Source organism: Labrus bergylta, chromosome 6, assembly GCF_963930695.1.
Source record: "Labrus bergylta chromosome 6, fLabBer1.1, whole genome shotgun sequence".
NCBI lineage: Eukaryota > Metazoa > Chordata > Actinopteri > Labriformes > Labridae > Labrus > Labrus bergylta.
This window is the reverse complement of record NC_089200.1, coordinates 16,079,033-16,102,612: the sequence shown is the minus strand read 5'-3', so window position 1 is coordinate 16,102,612 and position 23,580 is coordinate 16,079,033. Positions and strand designations below refer to the sequence as shown.

General features: G+C 41.3%; 1 protein-coding gene across 3 annotated transcripts in view; it reads left to right on the top strand.

The window, feature by feature from the left end:
* Positions 1-23,053, top strand: part of ttll7 (tubulin tyrosine ligase-like family, member 7) — a 72,532-nt gene extending 49,479 nt beyond the window's left edge. Inside the window, exons 15-23 of one of the 3 annotated variants that reach the window (XM_065955845.1) lie at positions 1,801-2,026; positions 4,113-4,408; positions 5,247-5,381; positions 9,815-9,895; positions 12,444-12,604; positions 14,757-14,930; positions 16,342-16,451; positions 20,307-20,411; positions 21,280-21,418. In XM_065955845.1, the coding sequence (XP_065811917.1) occupies positions 1,801-2,026; positions 4,113-4,408; positions 5,247-5,381; positions 9,815-9,895; positions 12,444-12,604; positions 14,757-14,930; positions 16,342-16,451; positions 20,307-20,389 (1,266 nt within the window). In that variant the 3' untranslated portion in view covers positions 20,390-20,411; positions 21,280-21,418. Of the gene's footprint in view, positions 1-1,800; positions 2,027-4,112; positions 4,409-5,246; positions 5,382-9,814; positions 9,896-12,443; positions 12,605-14,756; positions 14,931-16,341; positions 16,452-20,306; positions 20,412-21,279 lie in introns of all 3 variants that reach the window. The other 2 variants (XM_020648650.3, XM_020648648.3) reach the window with 2 other exon arrangements.
* Positions 23,054-23,580: the final 527 nt, after the last annotated feature.

Genomic DNA, 23,580 nt, shown 5'->3' with positions numbered 1-23,580 from the left:
CCAGGAAATTGTCAGAAGCCAGTGTATGTGTGAAAGGGGAATTTAGTGTTTGTCCTTTGTCCTTTTTTCCCTGTTCTTCTATTTGTCTTTTCTCTTCACTCTTTATCCGCTCTCTTCCTGTCTCCTGTTTCCTCTACACTTGTATGTTTGGAGTCCTTTTCTCCCTTTCTGTTCATTTCCCTTCTCCCCTCTATTCAAAGCCTTTTTTTAAGTTTCTCTCTGCAACCATAGTAATATTCACCTTGTCCTACTCTTTATTTCTCTCCTCATCAGTCTACTGCTTCCATCTTCCCTTTAATTTTCCTCTCGCGTTTAATCTCTCTCTCTGTCTTGATCCTCCTCTATTACTCACCCGCACAGCTACCCAGCAGTGACTGTGTAAGCCCTGTGATCACTTCCTGTCCATTAATTCAGGCATCCTGACAGCACTGCCCTGAGCTAACAGTTGAATAACAGATGAATAAATACTTTATTGATGCGATCAGTGTGTTCCCGTCCTGAAGAAGAAGTTGACATTCAATTTAATGAACCCTTAGATATAAAAAAAGCTTTTTGGTTTTACGGCGGAAGCAGATCATGATTTCATGAGTAAGGAAGTCAGCCACCTGTTCTAAGAAAGCAGAGTTTAAAAGTTTTGATTACCATCCTACAATCTTTTTTATGAAAAAATTATATTTGTTAGAGCATACAAAGCTTTTAACTTCATTCATTTTAGAAGGAATACAACATCAGTGTTCTTGAAGTATTAATACAGATGCTCAGATGGGTAAAACATTTATTTCTGAACACACTTCATTTTGAAATTGAACCATCCATATTTGTTGAATGTATGAAGATATTCAGTTTTCCTCTTCATTCATCCAATCACATTGCCCCCTCTGAGTATTCTATCCCAATAAAGCTATGGGGAAGATTTATGTTCACACATTACCGAGCAAAAGGGACACTACCAGTAAAGTCATAATTTACTCTTCTTCACTGTCAAACATGTAGATGGTGTATCGTAAGGTGTTTTAATGATATTACGAATAGCAACAGGCTTTGAAATGAATGAGTGATTATTTGTAGCCATGTACTAGATTAAAATGCTGTTTTTGCATTCAGGGACATTTTTCTTGAACTCAATTAGCAGGGCTGGCTCTTCACGTTCTCTTCACTTACTCTTAAAAGACAAGGAGACTGATCATAGAGGAAGCACACAAAAAGGGGACGGGCAAAGTGGTAGAACTTAGGGCTGAAATGAGATAGGTCCATAATTACAGGCTTGCTTATATAAAGACACAAACGTGAAATTGTGTATAACATAAGATGACTTTACTGTCTATCACAAGGTAACCAAAAATGTCCTTAGACAAGGCTTAGAAATGTAAATAAAGCACATAAAAAAAAAGAATGTCAACACAACAACACACATGTAGGTAGAATAATAAGCCTGAAGGTAAACATACACACACCTGGGCGGGTGGGCTGGCTGTGTCACCTCCAGGTCTCCCAGTGACAGATGGTACTGTAATAGACTGCGGATAAGGAGAGGCTGAGGGAGGGTGACAACATCTCAACATCTTTATATACAAGTGTTCGTGTGTGTTTAGTGTTGTGTTCGTGTCCTTGTGAGAGACTGTTTGAGTTTCAAACCTTTGGAGAGAAGTTATCTTTCTAGGAAATTAGGTTATTTCTACAGGTGTATGGTTAGGAAGCATATGTGTGTGTGTGTGTGTGTGTGTTCTATAGATCTATGTACATTCTCATAATTACAATATGTGCTTGTGTGTTTGTCCTACCCGCCTGTTTCCTCGGCAGCCCTTGACCGCCATGCCAGAATGCAGTCAGACACCCAGGCGTCAAAGACCAGACTACCTGGCTGACTTCACAAGTGGCAGCAGCGCTGATAACTCCTGCTCCTCCTCAGACGAAGAAGAGGAAGAGGGGAGGAAAGCAGGAGGAGGAAGAGGTGGAGAGAAGAGGGAGAAGAAAGTTTCCTATGACCTTGGGGACAACAAGGAGAAGAACTTGGCTGAGCGCTCAGGTAAAGAGGCAGGATGTCTGAGAATCTGTTTATTAGGATGCAAAAGCTTGGGGGGGACTCCGGTTATTAGAGACCTTGTTTTCCTGCAAGCTTTGGAGATTTGATTTATTTCTTTTGCTTTTTTGCCTTCTTACTTTCTCATTTTGCTTCTTCTCTTTCTGTCATGTTTGTAGGTCGCTTTTTTCCTGATTACAGCAGTTAGTGTGATTTTTTTACATGTTTTTCAGATGTATTAAATCACAGTCAGAAACCTGCAAAAACACATTAAAAACACAGTAACAAAGTGCAGACAGAAAAGAAAGCAAGGAGGAATAAATGATACAATAGGCTATTTGGAATTGAAATTAGATCTGTGAAGCTACAAGCACATGATGAACTCTCCAACCAGGTACACTTTCTAAATAAATTCCTAACAGTTTGAAATATTTATAGTTATAGGACAAATATGTACATGCATTTTGTTAAAATTCAAATATGGAGAGATTTGCTTTGATCGGTACCTGCAGTGCACGCACATACACACCCTCCAGCAGCACGGGGTAGGCTGTGACGGTGTGAGTCAGTAGGGGTTCATCACAAACGTTCATCAACCTGTGAATTTTTGTGTGTCTAATTGATCTGATAAAATTGTAGTAGATACTTGGATTTTATTTAAAGTGTAATGGCTGACCATAGTCCGTGACACCTTGCTTGGTGCCTCAGTAAAGAAGTGTCTTAGCTTCACACATACACACATACTGTACCTGCACACTGAATAATGTTGAACATCTGAAAAGCACTTTAGGAAAGATAAGTGTCCTGAAGAGTGCAGTTCCAGTGAATTAAAGGTGGAGGACGAGAAGACGGAATGTGATTGAAAGAGAAAGTGAGAGAAAAAAAGACTCCTTTTGTTGTTTACCTTGAAAACACCTTGAATTTAATGTGGAAATATTCCCTGTTTTATAGAGAGAGTGATAAGTCTCAAACATTGACACAATATTTCATAAGTCACATACATCAACTCACTTTCAGCTCTCTGAAGTGAGTAAGAGGGCACCTTTCACAGCCGTATATGTGCCGTCCTTGAAAAGAAAAAAGGTTCTTACATTGTGGGCTGCGATTTTACTGCTCAATAGAGAGATGACAGTTGTATGAGCTCATTCTGTTTGTCACAAAGCGAGGGACTAAAAAGCCCAATTTTTAACAGGGTGTGTGTGTGTGTGTGTGTGTGTGTGTGTGTGTCAGTGTGTGTGTGTGTGTGTGTGTGTGTGTGTGTGTTTGTGTTTGTGAGTGTGTGTGTGTGTGTGTGTGTGTGTGTGTGTGTGTGTGTGTGTGTGTGTGTGTCTGTGTGTCTGTGTGTCTGTGAGTGTGTGTGTGTGTGTGTGTGTGTGTGTGTGTGTGTGTGTGTGTGTGTGTGTGTGTGTGCAAAGAGAGACGGCAACACTGCCAAGCATCACTCCATAACACAACCACCAAGGAACGGCTACAACTAGGCCCCATAATGCTTTCATTTGGCACTGGCCAAACCTCAGAAAGCCACACGAACACACATACACACACACACACACACACACACAGTAGACCAAATAATCACTTGCATGCACACTTGATGTCAGACTTACATACACTGCACAAATAGAAAAAAACACACTAATACACTGGCTGGCTGGCAGACAAGCTGGTGGAGTTGGAGAAGGGTGATGAGGAGTGTCAGTGTGGTTTTTCTGCTTGATTTTTTTGTGTCCTCGTGTGTATATGAGTGTGTGTGAGTGTGTGTGTCTAAGAGAGAGAACACTTCTCGTTAATCCATCCCAATACCAGACAGGACTACTGTTTAGTTTCTGGTTTCTATGACACATGCTGCAGTCCCCAACAACATGCACACTGGGCAGCTGGGCCAGTGTGCCGGAATGCAGCAGTGGGAGTTTTTATGCCACACTTCATCTCCAAAGCCACCCGGCAACAGATAGAAAGCAGAGACGAGAGCTTAACAGTGACTTGAGCCCTGAGACAGGATCAGGGAAGAAAAGATTTTGAAGTGTGACAGTAAATTATCTCTTCCCCCCCCAACCCAACCCCCATCTCCCTCTCTTCTGTTTCTCTACAGGCCGCATGCACTGGAAACCTCCAATCAAGTCTCTCAAAAACAACCCTGCCCCCTCAGCTTCCCCTACACTGTCTGGTCCAATCAGGCGCTCCATCTCCTGCCCTCGCTCCATAGCCTCCCTATCGTCGCCCAGTGAGCTGCGGGCTTTGTCCTCAAGACCTTCTCCTACAGTCCCCATGGCCACTCCTCTCATCAGGCCGAGCTCCGCCACGCTGCGCTCTCACTCGCTGAGTCGTAGTGGCTCCGCCCACCGCGTACCTCACAGCAACAGCTTGGGGACAATCCACTCCAACATAGTAAGATGCTCTTCTCACACGCACAAAGGGTTTACCTTGTTGCAATTCAGAAATGTGTCACATCAGTTGTCAGTCAGAGAAAAGTTTACTTGATTCAATTTCACTGCTCAATGTGGGCATCCTCTTCTCTTCTATTTAATCAAAGGCTGATTCACAAATGAAGAGTTCTTCATTACAGTCCCTTTTGCGTTTCTCCACCTGTTTCATATATTTTATTAAGCCCATGAAGAATCTCTTAAGCAGCTACTTCTATACTGTATAGGCCTACTGTAACCAACCACAACAATCTTCTATTATGTTGCCATCTGTTGCTTTCTGCCTGCCTCCTCCATTCCCCTTCCTTCTGTTCAGGTAACCCTTTTGACATACCGTGTTACTAAAGGACAAATAGAAGAATACTTTTAACCTTTAAATCGCTCTAAATGTTATGAAAAGGCCACTAAGTGCACTGGTTGTATGCTTGTGTCATGACACACATGAATAGGAAATGACAGGCGAATTGTCTTTTCCTTCTTTTTTTTCACCTTTTTATACACTTTGATACCTGTGATATATATACACACAGGGTTAAGAACTGAATGGAAAGGACACTTTTAGGATGTTATTATTATCAGTAGCATATGGTTTAGGTCCTCAAATGGACCAAATCTTGATACAAGATGTTCAAAAATGTTTTCTTCCATACTGTATGTGTTGAATAGTACTTTGTTTGGTATGGATATAGATGTGATATGATACTACACGTTTGCTCCATGTTTATGAAACTTTTCTATTTAGTCAATTTGTTTCTTTCTACTTAACTTTGTGTGTGTGTGTGTGTGTGTGTGTGTGCGCGTAGGGTGATCCGCTGATAAACCTGAGAAGTAAAGAGCAGGAGGCCGAACTGGTGCATCAGTCTCTGGCAGCGCTCACTGCCATGAGAATCAGGTTCCCGGGCAAAACAGAGGAAGAGGCTGAGGCTGTGCTGGATGAGGTATGTGCTCTATTTCTGTTGTATCTGTCCAATTTAAAATGGGCATGGTTGTCATACTATTGAGATTTAGGGGCCAAAACAGAGTGAAATAATTTGGAAGGATGTTACCATAAAACCTGCAATGTAAGTTGCACCGGTATGTAAGACGCAGTCTGTTTTGGGGGGTTTCTAAGAGAGAAAAAAGGTTTAAACTGTCTTCATGCATGATGATTTCCACTGCATGAAGCAAAGTCTATGACATGCAAAGTACCATCTGTTTCGATTTGTGGAGTTTGCTCTCCTTCTAGCTAGTAGGGCTTGGAATCTTTGGGTGTCTTTCGATTCGATTTCGATTCGCGATTCGATTCAGAATCTCTTTTCGATACAAAACAATTCTGGATTCATGATTCAAGGTCTATTTATGAATTAGTTCATACTTCAGGATCTACTCCAGTCGTCTGTGAGACTGGCTGAATTTCTTGTTACTCCATTTGGCATTCTTCCGAGTGAAAGCGCTAGCCTTAGCACTTAGCAGGGGGTGACTGATTAACAAACTTTTATTTTTATTTTTCAAAGTTTTGACTCTTTTTAAATCTCAGAAGATAAGAATCTTGATTTTTACATAAATTTACTTGCTACAGTCTGGTAGTTGAACGCTCAGGCTCTGGAGAAAGTACAGCCCGTGAGTCTCTCTGCCCGTCCCCTTCAGTCACTTGTTGTCTTTAACTGAGAAGTCTTTTCAATCAAACCAGCTCTCATCAAGCTTTATTCACTGAACAGTATAACACCTGTTTCTTTAAATGCACCATTTTGACCTTGTGACAGAGAAAAGATGGGAATAAATGGAGACACTAGCCTGGTCCATGTCTATCCTTTTAATACACAATGAATGAGGGCGAATTTGTCAAATGTATCGGGTCTTGTGCAATGTGGGATGGTTACAACCGCCCTCGTGGTAATGGCGGCATCTTTGTCAGCATTTTAAACTGGTATATTGATCTCAGGGGTATACAGTACAGGAGGCAGCCAACGTTTTAGATGAAAAAATGGGTATTAAGGTGCGTCTTATGCACCTAAGTTTACAGTACACAAGAGCAAGACTGAAATAAATAAGGAAGAGAAAGTAGGAGTAAATATGGAGCACCAAAGGAACTGAGTGTATTCCCAGAGTCCCCTCAGTGGCCAGGTGCGGTCACTCTGCAGTCCAACTAAAAGAGACCGCCTCACCCCTCTCCTTTCTGGCTGGGCTCCCATTGTCTTTCAAACGACCCCAGTGACAACCTGTCGTTCAGTTTACAGCCCTGTGCTTTTCCCCACTGCTCCTTTGTATTAATAAGTGCCCCCTCTATTTCTTCTCAGAGCTACGTCCTTGCACTTGTACTTGTTTGTTTTGTTCAATTTCTGACAGAATTGCTTTAATGTAGTTTTGTGTAATATAGGGCTGTCTAAACAACATATCACTTAAAGCAACCAAAACTGATCAAACTTAAACATTGAAGTGATTTTTTTAATACATGACATCTTAAAAGTCTTGAGTAGTTTATGAAAAATGTCAACATTAAGATTCAAAAAGTAAAATGGAGAGTGAATTTTGCCAGAGCAAAAGAACGAGAGACAGAAGCCCTTTCAGACTCAGTTCAGCCGCAACAACGACTACATTCATATCTACGATGTAGTATTGGCATCCCGGTCTGTGAATTCACAATGCATTCCTGCGTTGTAGAATCACGGCACAGCGGGAGCTCCAAATACACACACAGTCTGACACTCACGCACACACAGCGCTGCTCAGTTGCTAAACGGACAGCAGTCATAGAGAGTGTCTTCACCGGGGTGACGTATGGATGACCATCAAAACACCTCGTTCAATAAAAAAAGCTAATTTCACTTGGCTAAAAGAGAAGACTAGAATAGTAAATATAAGTCATCTTTCTGAGTGCAGTGCAGAAGTGCAGTGTAGATATGGTGTTTCTGTAACGTGGCTACTTGACTTCAATAAGCAGATAATGTAGCTGTGTGTTTAAAACCTGTTTAAAACTCTGAAGAGCATCATCTCATCACAACAAGTAGATAGAAGGTTTGTCAAAGTCATTTACATTTGTAATCACGGCTTACTTTTATAGACCTTTGTTGGACACGAGATGAGATGAATTAATTAATTCAGATTTGCAAATAACTAAAAAAGTATGTTTCCACTTCATAGCACTGATGCTGTCAGCTAAATGGTTAATCATCCCACTGTAGAGTATGCTGTTCTAATGTCCGCCATGAAAACAGTTTGGCAACTTCAGCAGTTTTCAGGGTGTTAGAGCAGCAAACAGAAACTCATTCCATGTCATGTGTCCCATTGCCTCCTTTTTAAAAAAAAATCACATTTCAAACAATATTAGGTTCATAAAAAAAAAGGTTTATTCTCGAGCAGGTGATGAATGAAAAATCTAGCGAGTCAAGAGTCAGCTCATGTCCACATACAAACTTGCCACCAACCACGAGAACTATTTAAATATGATGTCGTTATGTCTCAGTAAACAATAGCAGGTCAAACTTCATTGTTCACCAATATTAAGTGCAACTATAACGTGTAGAATAAACATTTTGGAAACCTACAATTCTACAATTCACTTAGCAGATGCTTTTATCCAAAGCGACTTACATTAGAGAGTAAGTGCAACACCTGGTGGTTGTTGTTTAAGGTTAAGTCAGGGAAAACCACCCATTAATTAGTGTAAGCCCATAAAATGTCCTCACAAGAACAGCTAAAACAGTGAATGTTTCGGTGTCACCTGGGTGTGTCAGGGTTGTGAGAGACAATTACCACCACACCTGTACTGTTAATAAACACTAATGAGAGGGCCATGGCAACGCAGATGAACAACCGCACCTGCACTGTTCTCTCTGAGCCACCGGAGAGAAGCGTATTCAGTTTGCGTTTGACAATTTATGTTGTCTACCATTTAAAGTTGATTTTTAATTGGGCTAATGAGGTGTTTGTATCCCATAAATTGCCTCCTTTATATTTCAATTAAAACCTGCTTTTTTTTCGTCACAGTCGAAAATATTGAAAGGTGAAAAAACATTGAGTCTGTTTTTGTTGCGATTTAATTGAAGGTAATTTGTGTGTGTATGAAACAAATGAAACAAATATGACAAATGAGCGCGCATCTTACCAGAAAAGGTTCACAAGGTTCTTGTTGAGGGAGAATAACAAACAAGCAAACAAGTAACTTTCTGGAAAGCGTACAAAAGTGTGCTCAGCATACCATAGCTCTGTATTTGTGAGTCCTTGTGGATTGTTTTTTTTTTTTGTTTTTTTGTGCATACACATGTGCATGCGAGCAAACATAGAGTTTGCACTGCAGCTTCCCTTGGGGACTACTGTTTGCAGGGGATCTAGCATGCTACGTGAGAGGTTTATGTACCCCAGTGCGGAGATATAGACTAAATCCACAGCGCAACAATATCAATGCCTGTAGGTACACAATAATGTTGGCAACCAGGAACAAGTGTATGGGAATATCCAGCACAGCTTTTGAGCAGAACGACACATGCCCCAAGGATTTTATATACCTCTGCAAAACATGTTTGGTTTTTTTCTTCAAATATCACAACTCAATGTCTATTACGTGTCACATTTAAATTCCTCCTGTTACAGACAAACAGTTTGCTCTGTTCATGCCCTTAATATTTGACATGATGGCATTATGTATAATAAGGGCTGGGAATAAACTGAACTGTGACACTCTGCTTCCTTTTCTTACATGGCTGAAATGTGAATAAAAGCAGTTGTGTTCCAGTTTAAGTTTAAAAAAAGGGATTTTAAAGACAATTTTTATGTTGCCAGATTTCATTTAGATACTAAAACTGAACGATTATTCTGTCCACACATTTAAGACAAAAAACTAGACAGTGTTTTTTCTGTTGTTCATTAACGTGCTGGATGTAAGTAACGTACAAGCACTGCTGCTGTCATGTTTAAAGTGTAAAAGTAAGGATGAGTGTGTGATGAGTGGAATGAGCTACAGACTTATTCGGTTTGTTCTTTTTTCTCTGAATCAAATGTTCCTCTTGCCCAGCATTGAAACATTCCTGTAGAGTATCATGATCTATACAGGAACATTTGACCAAGGCCAACCACCAACCGTCAAGTTTTTAAGATGTGTTTATTACACTTGCAGTAATGTTTTTAGCCCAATTTGTGTTTTAGAATTAAGTTTTGTCTTTTTAAACTTCTGCCCAGCACAGTGCCTGCTCTGACACCAGATAGAAACCCTGGGTTATGATAGACTATTGCTGGAAAACAGTTGATGTAAAAAAAAAAAAAGAAAGGCATCTGAGTCTACCTGTAGTGTTATTTATATACCCATAATTTGATCGAGTTTTGCTTGTTTGTTATTATAGAATAGTTGTCAGTATAAAAACCTGTTTCATGTTTAACACTAACATTTCTTTTGCAGATTCTCGACAACTGGAAGTACCATAAATCAAAGGTGGCCTCATATTGGCTGGTGAAGCTTGACTCTACAAAACAACGAAAGGTGAGTCTTATACAGAAATCACAGTCGACAATTTCAGAGCCTATAAACATTTGGCCTGCTTCTCTGAGCTCCTTCTTATTCTGAGAAACAAAAACATATATTACTAGTAGGGCTGTCAAATGATTACTTTTTAAAATTGGTATTTATTGCAGACAATTTTAACAGTTAATCACGATCAATTTATAATCACATGCTTTAAATTCCAGTATTTTGCATTTTAAAACAGATTTTGTTTTGCTTTTATTTTGTTTTTAGTACTGTCTTTAGATAAGGGTACTTTACTTCCTGTTTGGACACCAACCTGCTTTTGTTGTGAATGTATCTAAGTACTGGTAACTACAGGCAGATTGAAGAATACCACATTAACATAACTGAGGAAAAGGGAACTTGCTACAGATCGTTAAGTAAATGGAAAGGTGAAAAAGCGAAATGACTGTGCTGAAAGTAGTCATTCAAAAACACAGCTGTGTCGTTCTTTTAAATCACTGTGGGAGCAGGAAGAGACTGTGTGGCTTAACTATGGTGCTCGGAAAGCAAGGGTGAAAAATAACAAACGATTAATGACTTAAAAAATGAATGAGCGAATTTCTGGCCTTAATCACCTCACAATTTACACGTTAACATCAGCATACATACAGTATATATATATATACTGTATGTATGCTGATGTTACTACATACAGGAAGAGTATAGATACAGTATATACATACAGTATATACAGAGAATATATACTGTATATACATACAGTATATATATATATATACTGTATGTATGCTGATGTTAACGTGTAAATGTATATATGTATATATATATTTGTGCAATCTTCACAGTCTTCAGAAAGGTTCTTGCTGTCAGCCTGCATGCATGCCTATGTTCTCTGTCTGTCTGAAACACACGCTAATACTTTGGCCTACCAAAAGACTCGCTCCTGTGTCTGTGTGAGATGCAAAGGGTAGAATGAAAAAGCCCCAGTATTTGACAATCTGGTAGATACAGCAGTCTGCGGTGTCACTGATGTAAAAATGGCTTCTGGTGTGACTGAGAGCAGAGCGGCTACAGATAGCAGGTAGATGAAGTGTGGGCTTTAGCTGCATTCAAAATACATTTGGCACCTTCCTGCAGTGTGGAAAAAGGTGTGCTAGTCTTTTGTGCGTTAGCATGTGATACATGTGGAACATTCAAGTAAAGTTTCATTAACACTCACACTAAAAATCATTTTCAGATCCGTCTTGTTGTTAAAATAAAATGAACCAGAGTTTATCTTTATCAACGTGAGATCATGAAGAAGTGAAAAAAGTTTTGATACTTTATTTAAACTTTTGACAACTCTTGTCAGAAATAATCAATGTAAATTGTGAAAGTCTTGAAAATAGGCAACCCCTGTTTCTTTGACTCGGTATAAATTGCCTGCCTTCGTTATTGCTGCGACACGGTCTATACCATTACCCTGTATGGAATGCTTGTTAAAAGCGTTGACGAAGACAAAATGCTTCTTTCCTCTTCCTTCAAAAGCTTTTGAACAACTTTTAAAGTCCCCAAATCCAACATGAGTGAAAAAATGAAAAACAAGACAAGCATGGAGATCATTATGTCAGACAGTGAGAGGTAGACACAGCAAATAGGATGTAAACAAAACAGAAAAGGGGGACAGGACGTGAAATGGCATCCAGTAGGCGTGTCAGTAATGATGTGATCTCTCAGCCGCTGCTTTCTGCACAGCCGGGCTCTGCTGTGTTGTGAGCTGTGGCGACGCGAGCTGATGTTTTATTTGGAGTGGGGCAGCCTAATGAGCAGCAGGCAGAGGTCAGGAATGTAGCGCCCACCGCTCTGCCATCTGATTACCATACCAAAACATGTCTGTGTGTGTGTTTACTCATCTATCAGTTTGTCTGAGTGTGCATGCGTGGCTCGCCTCATATTGCTGTAGGGAAATCTAGCTTCTTCGCATCGCAAAACACACATGCACGCCCTACACATACACACACACACACACACACACACATACACACACACACACACACACACACACAGCCAGTCAGGCATGTCAGTAATGAGGAGCGAGGAATCAAAGTCAAAAGGGCCACAGCACTCCACTCTTAGCGGAGTGAAAAGGGAAAGAAAAAGAGAGGAAGGGAAAGGCAGTGAGATGGGGAGAGACGGGAAAAACAAAGAAGGGAAGATGGAGGGCTGGCGCAGGTGTCCTCAGACTGCCTAGGAACTTCTGACACCTTCTGTCCAAAACTGACGTCCCGTGCAGCAATTAGTCCTCTCCTGTGCTCTCCACTGTCTGCCCCAGCACTTTTTGTCCTGCCTCTACCACAGACCCCCTTCCTCAAGTGTAGGCTGTGGCATAGGCTGTGCTGAACCTGTACATGCTTTAACATAAATATTAAAATTATCATCGGTGGCTGGTGAGGGGGGGGATGCATTAGTCTCTGTGATTGCTAATTTTATAATCAGTTGATTTTATGTCTTGCAGAAAACATTTCCATTATATTCACATGCTTGATTCAAACCTTTGTTGCCCTCTGACCCTCTCTACACTCAGGTGTTGGACATTGTGCGTACCAATGTGCGCTCAGCGCTGCAGCGGATCTGGAGGGAGCCGGATGTAGAGAGCCTCCACCTTTATCGGCTCTTCAACCGCGTCTTCAACCGGCTGCTCTGGAGTCATGGACAGGGACTGTGGAACTGCTTCTCCAACACTGGGTATGTCAGTCTCAGCAGGGCTGTAAGCTGTCAGGATGAAGATGTAAAAGCTTGGCTAGTCTTGAAACCTTTTGTTATTACGTTTTGTTTTTGCACATCCTAATTCAAGATATAATAAATTAATAATAGATATTTTTATAATGCGCTTTCTTACAAAGAAACACCTCCCCTTATGCTGTTCTGTCCATTTCAGTCATGCTATATTTCGCAAGAGGACCCCTGAGACCCCTGTTCTTTCTGTAAAGTGTCTTGAGATGACATTTGTTATGAATTGGCACTATACAAATACAAATTGATTGATTGATTCAACACAAAAAAGTGATCACACTGCAGGCCAGTTACTGCTCCATTCATTGCATAGTGTCAGCCTGTATGTCCACAGTTCATTCACCAATCAATCTCCCCGTGTCCTCCAGCTGAGCGTTCGTCAAAGCATCAGTCTCAGTGACAGCGGGGACAATTTACCGTTTCTTTTCAGTGTAACTGGCAAAGCAACAGCAGCTGAATGACAGAGAATGAGTGACAGACCAACCAGACCCCTCTGCACTTTCCTGAAAGCTCCCAGGGATGAAAGAAACATGTTACTCTGAGGCGGCAGAGTGCAAATTAAGGTCACAAATCTGAGCTGTTAATCAGAACTTGTTCACAGGTGAGAGGTAGAAAAGGAGAGGGGAAGGAAGGAAGCAGGAAGAAGGTGAATGAAGGTCTCTTAGTTCTTTTACTGTGGTCTTTTATCAGAATTTTCTGAAGTTTTGCTCTTTCAGTTTACTTTCTCTCTTTTTAACTTTTTGATGCAACAGAAAGTAGCTCCCTACAAGATGAGTCACTGCAGTTACAGCCCACTTGATCATGTCCTTATAAAACCCCCAAAACAGCTTTTCTAAAACACATTCCCTCGAAGTTACACAGACAACGCATCATTGAATGTACAAAGCTGGTTTCTACACAATTATTTATTTTTTACACTGAAGCATCCTCACACAGAGACATCTAGTTAAATATTAACAAACATACACACATACAACCCTGACAGACGGATAGAAGTAGATACTTTTCATCTCATCTATGGTAACATTGTGACCTCCTTGCATCTCCTCCTCTCCATTATTCTTACAGTTGTTAAGCCACCATCTTTCACTAGACACAGAGGGCTTAGAAGGTGTAACTCAACTCTCTGTTTCCCCCTTCCTTAACTTCCTTACCAGGCCTGATTGAGAAAGAGTAAGGAAAGGATTGAGTGATGGTGATGAAAGGGATGATAAGCAGAAGGAGAGAAGGGAAGGAATCTGGAAATGTAGAAAAAACAGTGGAGTGATTGAAAATCAGACTTTGTACAAAAATATTGAGTGGAAGGATTAACCTAACCTGGCCTCAGCTGCCCCCAGCATGCTGCCACCCCATGTACCTTTTGTCTGATCACAACCTGCCCTGGAAGGTGCAGCTTGCCTGCTATCCTATCACACCTCCCGTACCCTGCAACAGGCCATGGCCCAAACACAGAAGAAAACCAAAAGGGGGCCCTGATGTCAACAGGCAACAGCGAATAAGTGCACCTCGAAAAACACATTTAAATCCATGTGCCCCCACCCGCTCCTCTCCATCTCTTGTTTGATATTTTATCCAAGGGACTTTACAACAATCAAACGGCCTCACAGCTATTGTGGGCGATGAATTCAACAGGCTTTGAAACGACTTAGAGGAAAGAGAATAGAAACGCACACAGTTTTGAACCTCTCAGAGGAAACACCCCCCACTAACCAAGAAGTGAAAGAGGGTAGACATCAAACGTATCCCCCGGAGTTGTGTGTCTCAGTTGTCGAAGCTCTCTCACAGTCAGGGGTATGTCCGGGGCAGTAATCGGGGTTAACTGTATTTGGATTCGTTTCATCCTCCTCATTTTCCTGCATGTCTGTGTGTGAGAAACTGTGTGCAAAAAAGTGTATACACGCATGTAAATGTAAAGGCCAGACATGAAACAACATATTTCCCTATGAATGAATTTATGGAGGGCAAAGAGGTTGTGACTCAATTTGTGCACCTGCATCATGAATACACATGATATACATGTACTGTTTACTTCTGATAAATTCATGGTATGCTTATCTATAACTAACTGTTTATGTGTGTGCTTGCTTTCTGGTTTGCTCTCCAGTTCATCGTGGGAAACCATCTTCTGTAAGAGCAGCGAGGTGGTGACACCCCAGGAGCTACAGTGTTGCCGCCGGCTGGTCCAGCTGTCTAGAGACTGCTTGTTGGTCGTCTACAAGTTTGTCTCGGAGTCCCGTGGCTCATTGACCGGTCTCAGCCCCGAATGGGATGACACCAGGTGAGAAGGACACTAAACCTTTTTGATGATTCCTCAGGGATAATTAAATTTGCTTCTAGCATTGCTGCTGTAAGAGATACTTCACAATACAGAGGGGTGGCTGGGTGGGATTCAAGGATACAACAATACAAGATCCAAGGTTAACAATGTACTCAGTTTCCTCTTGCAAGATGTTTGCTTGCCAAATGTAGTTGTTGAAAAGAATTCCAGCAGATTTTCTGCAGTAAACATCAGAAAGCATCTTCAGAGCTACAACTACATAAATACTGCAGTTAATTGTCCTAGTTAAATGATTTAATAAGTAAAAGGCATGTATAGTCATGACATCAGTATAACAGTCTTAAAAACTGCACAATGAAAACTACTTCTCTGATAAATGAAACTGCTAAGCTTACTGAAATAAAATCAACCGGAGAAATAGAAAAGAATACATTTAGGATGTTTCTCCGATTGATAATAAACCCAACTGAGAGCAGGTTAAAGCTGAGTTTCTTAAAGTTGTATGAACTACAGAGATGCCTTGTAATAAACTCTGTTGAATCATCTGCCTTTAGAAAAAGGGACAACAAAATGAGGTTACAAAAAAACCACATAGTAAACACACTTTGACATACAGACAAGACAACTTTGATCTGAAAATGTAAACAGCTCTCATCATTAAACCTCTCAGGAGCATTTGCTCTCTTTTCCATTGAGCCTTAGAGCCATCATCTTCATCACCTAACCCAGATAAAACAAACAAACAAAAAAAAGTCTGCTTTATGCTATTTTTATAAGGTTGAGCCCCGCAGGAGACAGCAGCTCAGGTTTGGAGTGAGTGAACTTTTAAAGCACATATGCTTTTGGGCTGGCAGAGAGGGAGCAGGGAGAGGGGGGAGAAGGAGTGCGCTGTTAACAGGAAATAATGGCCCACAGATTAGCGCTCAGGTTAGCCTGGGGCCCCCCGAGGCCTTCTTAATTCAATTAGAGCCCAGATGAGTCTGTGCAGCAAATGACCTTATGAGAGAGAGCGCTCTGTTTTTCCCGGAGCCTCGCTTTTCATGATTCATAACTCTTGCGCATATTTTAACAGGCTATCACTTTGCACCTACATTATTAAAACCTTATCTGTTTGAATAAAAGTATGTGGGGCCTGTGTACAGAAAGCAGGGCGACTTTTGTTTCATCTAATCCGACAGTGTTGCTATTGATTGTTTTAGCCTGACCATTTTTGTTTGGGGATGAATTGGAGAATACAATTTAAAAAGTGGGCTATTCAAGGGTTTAAAAGTTTACTGTGATTGGATTCAATACACAAGCATGCACAAAATGATCCATGTTTTTTCAGTGGGTATCCTTAAGAGTCCATTTAAGCATGCATTGGTCTGTCTCTCCTGATTTCTCCTGTCTATATATGTCTGTGTAAAAAAAGCTTACCATTTGCTGCGGGACCAGCCTCTACCCATGGCTCAACCCCTGCTGCTGCTGTTGCTGCTGCTTCTTCTTCCTCCTCTTCCTCCGTCTCTTCGCCCCTCGACGCAGGTCTCTGCTTGGTTTAGTTCCGCTAAACCCCCCCCCCCCCCCTCCCCTCCTACCATCTTCCAGCACTGTCCCCGCTTTCTGCTGCTCTCACCACCTCACAGCTCTAACGAAGGCTTGGTCCCACCTGCACAATGATGGTTGCAACCAACAGTCTAACATGGTCTCCTCTCCTTTCCCTCAACACTATCCTTAGAAGTGATATGTGGATTAACTTTTACCCCACGAAAAATGGGATATGTCTAAAACGATCTGATTATTTGTAGCCAAAAACATTTTAAGATGTATTTCAATTAAGGAGATAGGAGGAGGCATATTGAGACTGTTAGAGCACTGTTTGTCAACAAGGCAACCATTTGTCAGCTTGCTCCAAACCACCAGCCAATCACTCTGCTGCCACATCCTAAACTCTACCTCCACTCAATGCTTTTATCAAGGAACATCTTACCCCAAGTGCATTTTCAGTACAAGTGGCCTCAGTGGGACCTGAGCTCCTCACCTGCACCGCATCAGCGCCATGATCAACCTAAGCACTGCTCTCTTCTTGTCTCAAGAAGACAGACAATGGCTCGCTTGCATCATGTGGTTTGCAGTTTCTCAACACAAACAGTTCACATCTCTCCATCAGGCATGCAGGGAACAGTCACTACCCGCCTCCATTTCAGATAGCTGAGAAGCAATTAGGATTATTTTCCTCACTGATATACATGAGAGGGTAAACTGTGCGTGTACGTGCGTGTGCATGCACATGTAATGTGACTGTTTAGTAGCAATCATCAATCTCTAGTCAGTGTTTAAGTACAAACTATTCCTCTCAAACTGTGTCCACACTCAACTCAGAGTCAATCAAGTGAATGGGTTTATATTTTTTAAACTGTTTTCAAAACAATACCAACAAAATCCACTGTCACGAAAGGGGAATGATGTACTTAAAAGACTCACCCTGGATGACACCCTATTTACTTGACCAACTTTGACTGCTTAAGCCACACACAGCATTTTAATATTTTTTGCATGGAAAATGGATTGTGATTTTATTCCCCCAACTCTCCAATTGTAATCACAGTGGTATAAACATGAGATGTAATAACTGTGACCAATGACTCTCATAGTACATGTGGGCATGCCAGGGAATTTTCCGCCAGGCTTGGAAAAAAACATGAACCTATGCTGAAATGCAGACTTGGACACAAATTTCAAAATCACAACTTTAAACTTAAATCAATAAAAGACTAAAAACTATTGAAAATAATGGGTTCCAGTCAGAATTGCTACTATTTCTATACGTATATTGCATTTTCAAAAGACTGAAGTGGATATGTGTCAGAGAATTACCTTGTGTTTGAGACATTTCTAAATGAATATAAATCTTTCCAGTTCATTTTATTATCAGACACAAAGAAACACTAGTCTGGAAGCCCTGTGTCGGACTCCCTGAAATCAAAGGTCACACATTCTGGCTAATTTGTCTCTTTGAATCAAACACTTGCACACAGTCTGTTGTGCATGTACACAGACATTTAGTTGTTGAGCGTGTCGGTGGTGGTCTTTAGTTGTATACATTGTTGACCACAACTTCCCACTCTCGTTCAAGCATCCTCCCTCCATGGAGTGCCTTGATCAGGTGTGTCAACAGACTCATGGGCCTTAGAAAAGTCCTTCAGTCTGTGTGGGCAGATGAGAGGAAGTAGCCAAATAGCTCCACTAATAACTTTCTTGTTAAGCCTGGAATTACTGTCATTACCCAAAGACATTTTCCCCATGATGACAAAAGTTCCAGATTCTATTAACTTTGATCTGTTGGAAAAGTGTGGCAGTAACTAGGGTTAATTGGGGTGTTGAGCTGAATGTGGGCTGCAGATAACCTTCAAGCCTCTTGTACCTCTTGGTTCAGATTGCGTCAGCTATCAAGGCAGCCTCCCCTTCTATCCTTCGTCATGGCATTTCGTCTTGCCTGGTGTCCTCTTAATTCGCCGTGGCACTCCTCTAGATGGAGTAGCGCGGAAAGCATGTCAGTAGTCAACCGTAGTAGATAGTAGCCTTGCATGTGAGGAACAGAGAAAGAGCGTGTCTTTCTGTCTCCCTGTCAACTGATGTATTGAAGCAAAGCACAAGTGCATGAAACAAGCCTCCCCCTGGCTTTCAAGCATGCGCGCTGTTGCCAAGACCGTCTTCATGATCAAAAGGAGGACGAACCTGGAAGATGCTGAATGAGGGGCCAATTAAACATAGCCTGCAGAGACAGCGGCCCCTTGGACTTGAGAACCCCCACCCCATCCCTTGCCACCACCACCACTCTGATTCTTTCAATGAGCAGAATATACTCAGAGGATCTCTTAAGAACACAAACTCGCCCCCAATGGATGTCCAATATATGATTTTTTTCCCCCCTTTTTTTCATTTCTATGCCTGTCATGGGCGGTTCTAGGCAGGGGCCAACAGGGGCCAGTGCCCCTGTAACACTGAGCTTGGCCCCCCTGTGGCCACCCCTCCAAAAGGAAGAGCCCCCCTCATAACACATACACAGTTTTTGACTCAACACCTGGACTCACAATCTAGTATTACATAACTGTTACTGAAACAAATATAAATCATGGTATTTAATGATGTGCACTGTTATTTGGCATAATATATATTTTTTAAAGCGATCATCTTTGTCTGTTTTTCACCTGGGTTTAATGTTGCCCTCTGACAAAACAACTGGCCCCAGTTTGGTCCCCCTCAGTTAAAGTGGTCTAGAACCGCCACTGATGCCTGTGTTTGGAGATTATCAGCAAAAAAAACTTATGGAAATGGAAGGGTGAAAGGAGAAATCACACCTCAAATCCATGAACAGAATCCCGATGAACACATCTGAGGACGGTGGAATAAGGTACCTAGCAGAAGGAAGAGAAACACAAGAAAAGTAGAAGACTTAAATCCAAAGGTGACACAAAATAATTCTATGAAGTCGCTAATTGTCAAATCGAAGCGTAAACTTGAAGCTACCTAATTGAAGCAAATGTGAAAGGCTTGAAGCAAAGCAGGTCCTGTCCCTCTGTTCTCTGGGGATTCGGTGCAAGAGTTTAAAAAGAAAAACTGGACTGAGCCTTTGTTCAACCAGTCCAGTCAAAGCCAATGAAGATGTGCTGGAGGGATACCTACGGCCCACTTGAAGCAGTTTCAAGGACACTCCTGTTGGACTAAATGAAGTTAATTTGAATCCCTCCTAACTCTCCTGGGTCTGTGTTAAAGCGGGTGCCCTCAGCGACATGTGCTTCCCCCCCCCCCCCCCCCTTTTTCCGGGCGACTTTAGAAGCAGCTCCTTGGCTAATTTGTCCAAGAGCTTTTGCACAAGGAGAGAGAGCTGTCAGAGAAAAAAGTATGCTATCTCTGCACCAGCTTAAAAGGAGATATTACTTTTTTCACTGTTATTCGCGGCCCCAGTGGCTCCCTTTTGATTAGATTGTCACATCTTAAACACTTCTACCGGGACTATTTCTTTTGACCATTGTACTTGTTCAACTAAACGAGTATTAGATGTCTCTTTTGTTATCTAAAGATCCTTGCTGCGGACGTGGAAATAAGGTCACAGTTTATAATATCACAGTGCAATGGTGCAGGGAAAAGCGCAGCAATGTAAGTCATTCTTCCAACTGATCAGTTTGGAAGAATACAAACTCCCCCCCTCTGTCCTGTGTCCTCTGAACTACCCTGACATTTGCATAACCTTCAGTTAACCTTGTCCAGGATTTGATCATCTCATCTGACATTAATCTGACAACCATATCTGACTCATTTCCAGTAACAAACGAAGATGGGAGCAGGGTTCAGCCCCTCCTGACACTTATCTCAACCTGACGCTGGTCTCATTCTCAGGTACTGGAACGCTGTTAGCAGGAGCTGCCTCACTGCTCTGTCTCGGTGGAAGGTGTCATAGAAAAGTCTTAGACAGGTACTGACGTCTGTGCCGCGGAATGATAGGTGAGGAATTCCTGTTCATGATACCAAAAATGTAAGGGTCAAAGTTGACAAACGTAGTTGTCCTTCAAATAAAAAAAAGAGTTGCTTTTTCTCGGTGTAATACCCTTTAATTAATTCTCTAAAAGAAGATCCATAAATACTTCATATAATGTAATGAAACATGACTGTAATTGTTAACATTTATATTCAACATTGTGTTTTACATATGGGACATTTCATAAAGAAATTGAGCTGCAACAATTATTTCAATGGGTGAGATAAGTGAAAGAAGAAATTCCATACTACTTTGACACTTGTGCATTACGTAAGTTGTTATTTTAAGAAAAATACCCAAAATGGGCCATTTCAAGCTTCTCCAGCTGACAATAAAATTATTCCTGAGTCATATACGAATTTGGGTTTTGGACTGCTGGTCAAAGAAAGGAAACCTTCTCACCTGGCGTCAAAGGTTTAACCGCTAATGTCAATCATGAACTGTTAGAATTTCATTCATAGAGTGGTTTGCTGATTATTTTAGTGTGAAAATTGCACTTGATGACTTGATGCTGGTTATAATCATTGGTTGCAGTCCTACACAAAATACTCCAGATCAAATTATATCAACACCTTTGTCTTTCTTTTTTTGCTGTCAAGCAGAGGCTGATGTCATTATGTCTTGAATCACAAGGCCTTTATTAAAGTTGAAATGTGCAAATGGAGCTGGTCATAAATGGTAAAATCAATAGATGAAAGTTGGCAGTATGTGGTCTCAGTGCTGAGCACTAATGCGCCCTAACCTCTAAATTGTGACCTTTGCATATCTAATCCTCTCATTATGTTCATCCTCTCCCATAATCCCTCCGTCCCTCGCTCTTGTCCGTCTGTCCAGGTATCTGCTGCCAGTGACCTCCCAGTTCATCGTGAAGTGGCCTTCGTCCAGCTTTGGCCGCATCTCCTCGGCCGTGCCACGCTCGCGCAGCCTTTTCGCTGCCAGGATGGGCCACTTCTGAGGTCACCGTAGCAACCCTGGCTTCGGACACCTCGCCTTTTGACCTCAACCTTCCTCCCCTGACTCTCACCAAGCCAAACTCAGATATCAGCATGTCCAGTATGGATCTGTATTCGGGGCAGCTCTGGACACCGGATGGAACCTCAACCTCGGCCAACCCCCCCCTGAAAGACCAACACAGCAACGCCTGGTGGATTTAGGACTGCCAAAGGGCTCTGTTCAGTTTAGATTAGTTTGGACCTTCCTAGACCAGCAGACCACCGGTACCCTCGATCCCCACCTAAACCCCAATAACAGCAGACAATGGGTCTGTTCCTTCTTTCTCCTTGTAATTGCTGTAATATACCTACTTACTGTACAGTTACAAGTCAAGGTACTGTAAATGGAAAAAAATAACTAAGCAATGCAAGGATTATTTATTTATTTATGTACTAACTTATTTTTTAAGGTATTCCATGAATGCTGTGAATGCTGATGCAGATGCAGATGCAGAAATGGAATGATGTAAAAAAAAAAAAAAAAAAAGAAAGCAATCCCTTGTTTGAGAAAGTGGATGTAAAAAAACCCAATACAAAAAGCTTATTTTTGCTGGCTTAAATTTTATTTCTGAATGTTATTTATTTCATAACTTATATCAGAGGCTTTATGTTTCTAAAGGTTTTAACAGTCACTTTATGTTCTAGTCTTTCTTAGGTCAAATACAGTGAAGGGATGGTGCCCAGAAAGCTTAAAACGTTTAACTTTTGAATGCTGATGCTTCATATTTTTCTGTTATTAGGTGCAGCGTAATTAAGCGAGATATTGATTAGAATGTCGGTGTGGTAAAACCAAGCCTCTTTGCCTCTTGGAGAACGAGCTGAATTTTATGCCACAGTGCAAAAGGATAAACTTCAGTCTCAGAGAGCACCCAGCTTCTAATACTCACTTTGTCTTACAAAGAGGAAGTGGGTGCACATGGCAGTAGTGATTGCATGCTTAGACTTTAGACCCTCACCAGACTCTAGTGGTAAGACAGAGGAGCCGCATTTGGAATATACTTGAAGTTTTATGTTGTCATTAGTTATCATGTATTGTAATTGCTTCACTCAGAGGAAGAGACTTCCCTTGCAGATTGGCTGCTCGCGTACGGATGTGTAAAGACTGAAAGGGATGTGTTGCTTCACTTCCAGATTGTGCAGCACGTTGAATGACTCGGGTCTTCAGCCCCTTTGTGCCGCACTGTAAAAGTGACAATTTTGCCTCGAAAGCTGCAGCCTTTTCCCCACCGCATTGCAGGTACAAAGTGCCAGAGATATGATGGATGTGCCAACAATGAGCACATCTACTTAGCCTGTTCAGTAGGACCTCGGTTAAACACAGTCTTAAATGTCAATAGGGAGAAACACAGTGTTATATGTTTGGTAGTATACTTGGCTTCATGTTCATGTACATGATACTAGATTGTTAAAGATGATAGTTTATGCCAAATACAGTTGAGCTTGCATTTTATAGCAACAAAATTCTGCTCAGCTCTATTGCCCCGATACACTGACAGCTTATCACAATGCCAAATATTTTAATTTTGCCTGATTTTGTTTGTTATTTAAGAGTTGTTTCTTTTTCATTGGAGGCATAAGATTTATAATTTTACAGCAATAAAATGTTTAAACAAACACTTTCTCCTCTCTTGCATTTGTTTTCTGAAGGGGATTATCTGTGGTTTCAGCCCTTTTTTTTTTAAACTAAAGACAGTTTTCAAAGTGCTTCATATTGACTGTCTGAACACTCACGGAGGCCTTAAGCAATGTTAAAATAGTTTGAGAAGCAGAAGGCAGACAATGAGCTAATGATGTTAAATAACAAGTTAAAGGAAGAATGTGCAACATTTTGCACAAAGCAGAAATCCAGTATATCCTCCTTAAATATCTCTCTGAGTCATGACTGTCTACAATGAGTGTGACGTGTGAGTCCCGTTGTCTGTGATGTTGTCTGAGCTGTGTTTACATTGTGTTTACATGGACGGGACGACCGGCCGTCCAGCTGATCCACTTGAGTATAAAAGAAGAATAACATACTGTACTCACTGCTTATTTAAATAAGTAAGTGTTTTTAGATCATTGTCATTCTATTTAAATGTACATGCAATGTGACGCTACGAGCAAAATAAAGTGCGCTACCATTAGCCTGCTAATACAACAATTC